The 9,232-nt window shown below is 35.5% G+C and overlaps 1 protein-coding gene across 1 annotated transcript; it reads left to right on the top strand.

Moving 5' to 3' along the window:
- Positions 1–4,345: 4,345 nt before the first annotated feature.
- LOC148877311 (G2/mitotic-specific cyclin C13-1-like) lies at positions 4,346–7,329 on the top strand. Its single transcript, XM_088985441.1, has 8 exons — positions 4,346–4,864; positions 5,102–5,334; positions 5,482–5,557; positions 5,674–5,750; positions 6,106–6,139; positions 6,268–6,417; positions 6,508–6,642; positions 6,734–7,329. Exons 1-8 carry the CDS (start codon positions 4,559–4,561, stop codon positions 6,803–6,805), a joined length of 1,083 nt encoding a protein of 360 aa, XP_088841567.1. The 5' UTR covers positions 4,346–4,558; the 3' UTR covers positions 6,806–7,329.
- Positions 7,330–9,232: the final 1,903 nt, after the last annotated feature.

The following is a 9,232-nucleotide window of genomic DNA, read 5'->3' on the forward strand; positions in this document are numbered from 1 at the left end:
AAGTTTTTATTTTCCAAAACTCACATTCCATTAGTGCACCACTAGTGCTTCTTAAAAGAGGTGTCCATGTCAGCATAAATAATAATTTTCATGACCAAATTACCCTTGAATGGTGAGCTAGAGGAAAAATGGTCATTTTCGGTTTTCAATTTTCTCGTTTTTTTTTTGCTTTTTTAATGTTTTGTTATAATTTCCAATTTTGTTATAACTTATGTTTTTTTATAATTTCTATTTTTTGCAATTTTCTATTTTCTACAATTTATAATTTTCCTGTATTTTTTGTTATTTATTTACAATTTTTGTGTTTTTCTATATTTTTTGGTGTTTTTTCTACAATTTTATTTTATGATTTTGTTTTTAAATTTCTATAGTTTCTATAATTTGAAAATAATTTTTATATTTTTTGTAATTTCTATGTTTTTATGTATTTTATATTTGAAAATATTTTTTTGAACCTTTTCATTCTTTTCATGTCTAAATATTAAAATGGTAATACATTAACACCCGTTAATTTATTTTGTATATATTTTATATTTTTCTATGAAGGTTAAAATGGTAATATATTAATGTCCGTTAGTCTGTTTAACGTCAAGTTAGTGACATGGTAAGTTTTAGACATTTTGAAAAGTTGAGGTGAGTTTAACAAAAATGCTAAAAACTCATGGTGAGTTTTAGACAACTTCCCTTTAAATAATCATCCTTACAATTAGTGCCACCCTTGCCATATGGAGAAAAATGAACATCCATCGTCGATTGAGATGGGTCAGATCTCAAAATTCATTTTTCTTTTAAGTCAAATGTTTGTTTTGGACTTGAAGGATATGAGAGCCCTTATGATTAGAGAACAAATTAATTTAAAAGAAAAAAAATGTTAATTTAAATTGTGTTAGAACTTAAATATCTAACATTTATTTGGATTGAAAAAAGCGTAGGTTGCATAGATCGTGTTGGCGGTGGGGAGGTAATCCCAACACTCTAATAAACAATAATATTAAATTTATATTAAAGTTACAATTAAATATGATAACATGTATTATTAAAGAATATACTTAATTAACTTATAACTTAAAAATTAAAATTACATTTGTTTAATACAATAGATTAAATTAAAATAAGTAAATGGAAAAATAATACATTAAAGTTAAGTAAACCTAAGCTTTATATTTGCACCAACTTGGTTTTAAATATATTTGGAGATTGTTAATTATTAATAATTATTATAAATTAAATCATTTAATTATTGTTTGTGTAAATATTTATAGGAAATTCAACTGGACTTTTATTATCATATGGTTGGTATGCATAATCTATATGTAATTAATTTTAGTTTCTTGTCAATAAATTCATAAATCATCATTTAAAGGCTTTTGTTAAATAAGGTAATATTCTCCTAAACATGACAAGGCTATGGAACATTAGAGAGTTCATTCTATTTTAGTTTTATTTAATAAAACCTGTGCATTGCATGGGGCCCAACTAATAAATTGCATATAGTAATGTGCAAGTTGGGTTGGAATCTAGGCAAGGCTGAAGTATTAGGCACAAGTCCAGCTTGAGCCTAAATACAAAATATAGGCTCAAGTCTAGAATTTCTAGGTTGGGATATGAAAATTGTCACCAGTAATCATTGCCATTATAGGCTTTCAACATATAGATAGGTATGGCATTTCATCACAAAACACAAATGATGATCATGCATTAAACAAGTATTTGGAGTAATATTGTGTTTGGAATTAGCCTTGCTAGATAAAGGATTTTAAATGAAGTGTTTATATTTTATGTAACATCATCCTATTATACATTTACACCAACTATAATCAAATGGTCAAATTTAAAAATAAATGTTTTATAATGGTTGACTCATTATTATGACTAGCATTTAGTGTAGATATAATCATATAATAATTTTAGAAGCAACCAACAAGAAGGAAAATATCCTTTATTTTGGATGTATGATTTATGGGTATTGATGGTGTATATCCACAATAATGTATCTCTATAGTGTCACATAAGTAGGGATGCAAGTCGGTTAGGTTAGGTGGGGTTGTTGTCAATCCTAATTCAAACTGAATTGTTGAACCCCCAACCCTAAAACTTTGGGTTGGGTATGGATTAGTCTCATATTGGCCCAACTTCTTTACTTTATTTTGCCAAATGTACTTATTTCTTATATTCCAAGAGTTTAAGCTAATTCAATATTAACACCATTATGCATAAAAATATGTATTTACATTTAAAATTTTTGACACACAGTATACATGTATACGTACATAAATGATGAATACATAAATACATAAACACTTAAGGCGAAAAATGCATATAATATATATATATATATATATATATATATATATACCATGTTCATGCTGGATGGCAAACTCGGATAGAGAGATGTTGAGGTTGACAAACCGATATGCAAGACAGACGCAATCAGAGTAGTCAGGGGTTTGGACCTAGGCTAGGCACGTGTCGCTAGTGGTTTTGGAATCGATAGGTGTGCTAACCAAACAATAACAACTCACCACATAGGTCAGTACCCCAGAGGTTGGTTTCCTAGGTTGGGGAAGTAAAGCAGATTAGCCACGTGTCCTGTCATAATTGGTTGGTCAAATAACCCCTCATCATATACATTACGAATGCATAGTTGTATATACATAAATAAATGCATGAATAATAAATATACATTTATACATGCAAATGTGAGATTAAGTTGGGTTCGAGCTAGCCCAACCCCAAATTAAGTTTAAGTTCATGCTTTTGAACTTCAACCCAACCCCAAAAGCCTACACACAAGACATCAACTAAGAGCAAATTAAGTCATTGTTTCTTCAAATATATGTTTGGCATCGATGCTACAAATACAACACCGTTTTCTCGGTGTTGCTGATGTGTGGGTTGGAAGCATTGTTTTTGAGAAAATGGTATTTTTTTTTGTTTGGAAACGTTGTTGCCAGGTAGGATGTTTCCTAGAGCAATAACAACACCTTATGTTTGGTACCAGTGCTTCATATTTGTTTTCGGCATTGGTACCCATTATAGGAAGTCCATGTTGCTACCACATCGTGTCCTCATTGACAGCAATGAGCTCCAATATGAAAAATGTCGAATTCGGCGTTGTTCCAAATCACACTTTATCGATTTCCAAGGCATGGCTTGGAGCACCGTTTTTTATGGAAAAATGGTTCCAAATATTTTGATGTTTTTTGGAGCACCGATTTTTCCAATGTGGCGCTAATGTGTCACCATTTTCTAAAGCAATGACATCGATGCCAAAGAGACGTCAAACAAACAACTGATGGACAAAACATCAAACACCCTTGATTTACGTTTCTAGTATAAACACTCTATGATTGATTTAATTACAAATAAACAAAAAAGTTGACATTTCAAGTCAAAATGCCCAAGGTTGACATGGCAGCATTTCAAATATAAACAACCATGGTGAGTCTATAAAAACAAAAAAAAATGTACCATCATCATAATCACGGAAAAATGTATGATATCGAAAATATATGGTATTGATACTATCAAAAAAGCTTTCACCAGATACTAGTAGAGGACTTAGAGGTGTAAATTGGGTCGTGCCGCTTGTGGGTCGTGTCAAGCACGGCACGATTGTATGGGCCGTGTTAGGCCTAGGGTTTTAGGTCTATGGGTCTTCATGACACAACATGACTGAGTGGGCCATGCCGTATGTGGCCTGGCCCATATATATTTATATATTATGTATAATAATATAATAATATAATATATAATTTTATTTTCAAATTTATTATATTATTGTATATATAAACAATTGCATACATCAAAATTCATATAAAATAAAGTTTAAAGATTTTTTTTTAATTATATTAATTTATTATATTTTTTTAAATTAAAAAGAAAATCATGGCTTGGCTCAATTTGTGGCCCGACTTAGTCCAAGGCTCAGCCTGAGGACTAGCCCAGCCCGTTAGCTCTGGCCGTGAACCGATCTGGTGCTGGGCCGATTCCCAAAAATATCACAGAAAAGGAAAATACGGCTCGATTTGACCCACTGGCCGATGCCTGATACAGGACAGCCCGCACTTTGCATGGGCCGCATGTGGACCATGCTATGCCCTTGCACGGCCCCATTTTCACCTCTATACACGAGACACTAATCACATTCGAACATACAAGGCGGAAAAGAGCCCGCCGGGTCTAAACTTTTTTACTCTTAAAAAAGTTTAACTCTGGAGCCTTTCCCGAGACCGAACGAGGCCCGCGAAACGGGATTGTTTGTCCAATCCAAATCCTAAATTCGGAATTTCAAAATTTGAAAAACCACCGAAACCTAATAAGTTCCGAAGCACCAAAAAAACCCGAAACGGCCGTCAAAACCGCGCAAATAAAATTTTTGAAATGACAGAAATGGCGGTATCTGTTCGCAGTTCGCTCTTTCTTTCTCAGTAGCTTCAGTACAAAGGCCATCAGTTAGCACACATATTTTCATCCTTCCATCCTTCTCTTAGGTTCTCCGCCCTTCCCATTTGACCAAATCCTCATTCTAACGTCGAAACAACAACGCCCAACGACCATGGCCGATCAGGAGAACTGCATGCGCGTCACTCGTGCAGCGAAGAAGAGGGCTGCCGCCGCTTTGGCGGCAACACAGTCTCTGCAACTTCCCGCGAATAAAAAGCGAGTTGTGTTGGGGGAACTCACGAATTTATCAAGCCTTGTATCGAATCAGCTTTCGGGACTTGAACCCAGGAAGCCCAAATGTAGAGTGAAGAAGAAGGAACAGAAACCGGTTGTGCCGGACATTGACGCGGATTCTGATGACCCCCAAATGTGTGCGCATTATGCACCCGATATCTATCAGTATCTCCACTCTATGGAGGTACGGAGTTGTGGCTGTTCTTTTAATATTGTTCTGGCAATTTCCATTCTGCATTTGCATTTTATGTGGGGGGTAGGTTTCTGGTTTCTAAGTAATTGGACGAGGGTTTTTGACTTTTGGGTTTACTGTTTTCGTAATCTTTATTAATGGTGTACGGGTGGATGTAGAGCTTCGACTTTTGGTAAATTGGATTTGTATATGGTCTATGCCAATTCACACGAAATGATTCTCTTCTAGGTGGAGGAGAAAAGGAGACCACTGCCTGATTACATTGAGAAAATTCAGAAGGATGTTACGGCCAATATGCGAGGGATTTTGGTGGATTGGTTGGTTGAGGTTGCAGAGGAATACAAGCTAGTCCCCGACACCTTTTATCTCACCGTTTCCTACATCGACAGATTTCTATCCTCGCATGCTCTTAATAGGCAGAAATTACAGCTTCTGGGCGTTTCTTGTATGCTCATTGCCTCGTAAGCACGCGAGATTCCATAGCTTTATTGTTATTTCTCATCTGATTGTTGGTTACTAGTGTTTTTCTCTCAATCTGATAATTCTCTCTATCTTTTATTCTCACTTTGTTTCTCAACTGAGTATTCTCCTTTTGGTTTGTAATGTAGAAAGTACGAAGAAATCAGTCCTCCGCATGTAGAAGATTTTTGTTATATAACTGACAATACTTATACCAAGGAGGAGGTGATTTTCCTTTCTCAATTTCTCCTTATGATCCATTTGCTTCTACCTTCTCTATTTTTTTCTCCCTTTGCGTATTCCTTTTAAAGTTTTTGCATGATTCTGTGACTAAATTGCAGGTGGTGAAGATGGAAACCGATATACTCAATTTTTTAAAGTTTGAGATGGGCAATCCAACGATAAAGACTTTCCTCAGGTGGCAAAACTATTTGCTTCTGTCTTCTTTTTTTTTTTGCTCTTGTATTAGCCATGTATATGCGAATACGTTGTTGGCATGTATTTTTCTAATGTTTTTGGATTATCTTAGGCTTGGATTGCCGATGGCTTATGCATGATGAGCTTCCTTTTGTCATTTTATCTTATTCAATTCACAAAACACCTGTCATATTTGTATCCAACAATTACTGAACTGCAGGCAGCAGTCTCTGTTCTATTGTTGGGATTTTTGTGTTGTTTTCCTATGATTATTTGCTACTTGAAGGTGTTATTATTATCTGAACTTTCAATGTGCTGACTGCTGATTATGGTTGATCTTCTGTTCTGATTTGCAGAAGATTTACAAGGGCTGCACAAGAGGATCGTAAAGTAAGATACTAATCGCCTGTCTTGTTTTATCCTTGTTATTTTATCAGAACCTTTTATATTGGTGCTGATTACTGAAGCTTAGAAGTTATTATTTGCAACTGATTATCGGTTCTATCATTTCTATACAGTCTCCCAATTTGCAATTGGAGTTCCTGGGGTGTTATCTAGCAGAGTTAAGCTTGTTGGATTATGGTTGTGTACGGTTCTTGCCATCACTTGTTGCTGCTTCAGTTGTATTTCTTGCAAGATTCACAATCCGACCAAAGATGAATCCTTGGGTGAGGACCTGGTCCCATGCTTCTGCTTTCTCTTAATTATCTGTTATTGTCTACTGAGGGGTAACTAATGAATTTGTATACATTTTGCAGAGTTTAACCCTGCAGCATTACTCAGGATATAGACCGTCTGATCTAAAGGATTGTGTCCTTGCTATACATGATTTGCAATTGAATAGAAAAGGGAGTTCTTTGGTTGCTGTAAGAGATAAATACAAGCAGCACAAGGTATCCTTTTTCTTTCCCCTTTAGTAACTGTCTGGTGGTGCCCTATATTTTACAGAAGAGGTCTGATTAAATCTTGACATATTTTTAACAGTTCAAATGTGTGGCAACATTGGCTTCTCCCCCAGAGATACCTAATCATTACTTCGAAGACATAAAAGGATAAATGACGATATGATTCTCAGATTTTGGTCAGATTGTGGCGACTGTATGACTTCAAATCAGAAATATAACTTGGTAATGGGGATGAAAGTTACTGGAAGACATTTATTTGAAAGGAGATTTTTTGAGCTTCTACTGCCTATGTGCCTGAATTCAGTTCTCTGAAATGGGTGTATGACCTAGAAATAGTGAGTTCAAAGTCTGTAAACTTGAGAGAAGCAGAGCTGGGAGCATATCTAGCTAGAAGGATATCTTCCACAAGTAACTTCGGATGGTTATTGAAATGGGCATCAACTACCTGAGTAAAATTCTTATCATGGTGTGAGCTAAGTTGGTGGGTCATGTTGATATAAAAAATACTTGTATCTTCTGGTCATATGTTAGTTCTTGATAGGATTGTTATAGGAACATGGACTTTACTCCTGAATCATGATTCTTTTGTTTTTTTCCCTTTTTTCAACTAACCTGTAAACAGACAAACAAATATTTCATACTAAAGAGGTTTTATACTTAGGCCTTGTGCTTCCAGTTTGTCTTTTGAATGTTCTTTTTTAGCCTTTGATTTTCTTTCTTGGTTCACGACGTGTTTGTAAATTGTATTTGCTATAAATCGATTATATATAGTCCCACCGTGTTGATATAAAAATTGCTGAAGTTGGAAGATGTTCACTAATAATCCTCTGCTTGAGTGTACTTTAAGGTGATTCCCATTTGCGAATAGGGCACGAAATAAGGTGGAATTGAATGGTGGATTTACTTGGGATATTGCCTTGATCTATAGTTTGTACTTGGTGGCTTTGAATTCTAAGTTTCTAACAATACTTTTTCCCCCAAATTTGTAATTTAAAATGGACTGGACAATCATGGGCACATTAGGTTCACATTTGGAATTGGAATTGAAATCCATCAGAATTGGAATCGGAATGGCTTATTCCTTTTGCCCATTTGGTTCAAATGATCATTCTCTTAAGTGGGGGAATAATATTCCAACAAGGAGGGGAATGAGATTCCAATTCCACCTAACCAAAGGGTTAATTGGAATATTCCATTCCAATTGTCCCTATTCCTGCAAAACAAATGGACCCCAAGTTTTGACAAAAATCTAGATTTGATATGGGTCTTGCTATATCAGTAATTCAGTGATGTTGGGCTTGTACCAGATCAGATAGTTGATTTGAGCAGTGTGCTGGTGAGTTTTCTTTCTAGGTCTTGGCTTTTTTAGGTATGTTGTGGTAAGGAGCTGATCTCTTTGTATAAGTAGATTATATATAGTCCCACCGTGTCATATCAGGAATAAGGAATTCAGGATGGGAATGGGATTGGGATACACATCAAATCCAGACAGTTCACTTGTATTGTACCTTTGAACACTAAGGCCGTGTCTGGTTTGAAGGAAAAGGTAGGGAAAGGAAGGAAAAAACAGGGAAACCTATACGAACCTTGTAAAGGTTTCCCTGTCCTTCCCTTCTTTTCCCTACCATTTCCTTGGAACCGAACACGGCCCAACGAAAAAGAAGAAAAATTAAAGCAATGGCAGATCTATCTAGAAATTGCTCATATTGAGATTTGAAAATGTTTTGTGTATATGAAGAAATTTATTTATTTATTTTTTATAATTACCCCATTCAATTAAAATAGTAGAGGGTCAAATGAAATTTAACTTGTTAAATGAAGTCTTTTTTTCATGGTTTTAAAAGGCCTAAGAGTAAAGCCACAGATGTACCCCCACCCCCACTGATCAAAGGTCCTGGATCTGCCACCGAATTAAAGGGATCTGAAGATGAAATGTACAAAAACCACATGTCTGAAGTACACAACCACGCTGTGCATCTGTAACCCTTTGCACCAACATTTGATGGTGGCAGGGTGCAACTTAGGCTGATTAAATCGGATTGCGGGTCAATCCAGGCCCAACATTAAGATTCAAATCTCAGGTTTAGGCGTGGCCCAACCTAATCTCAAGCCCGACCCAAGTTTCATTCTAACACTTCGGGCCAGGTCTAACTGCTAGTCTGGTCCGAAAGGATTTAAGACATTTTTTTAGGTCAATAAAATAACCATTATTTGATGAACATTGCTTTAGAACTTGTTTGAAGGCTTGTTACAAATTTAACCAAACAGTCAACCTAGTTTTAATTAACATCATGTATTTCCTCTAAATCCTGCATTTCTTCTCCTTCCTGCTGCGAGACATCGGGAGAAATGACTAAGCTACAATGTGAAATTGGGGGAGAAGGGGCTAAATAGAGAATTCCTGTCTAACATTCTTCTATCCATTAGGGATGTTTCTTTCATGGTTTTAAAAACCAGACTTAAAATGGAACTATTTTGACCACCGTCTCCTGGGTCAAATGATTTGACCATCCGGTTTGATATTGGGTCAGACAGTTTTGGGGTCTAAAATCAGACCTGTATCTATGACCGGTTTCCA

The sequence above is a fragment of the Nelumbo lutea genome, chromosome 1 (assembly GCF_056320005.1).
Source record: "Nelumbo lutea isolate HS-2025 chromosome 1, American lotus-T2T, whole genome shotgun sequence".
NCBI classification, from domain to species: domain Eukaryota; kingdom Viridiplantae; phylum Streptophyta; class Magnoliopsida; order Proteales; family Nelumbonaceae; genus Nelumbo; species Nelumbo lutea.

Bases quoted from the DNA above. Each gene is read 5' to 3' on its own strand.
- LOC148877311 (XM_088985441.1), top strand. From the start codon at position 4,559: ATGGCCGATCAGGAGAACTGCATGCGCGTCACTCGTGCAGCGAAGAAG. The intron at 6,418-6,507 runs GTGAGGACCTGG...TACATTTTGCAG, and splicing joins GACCAAAGATGAATCCTTGG to AGTTTAACCCTGCAGCATTA. The intron at 6,643-6,733 runs GTATCCTTTTTC...TATTTTTAACAG, and splicing joins ATAAATACAAGCAGCACAAG to TTCAAATGTGTGGCAACATT.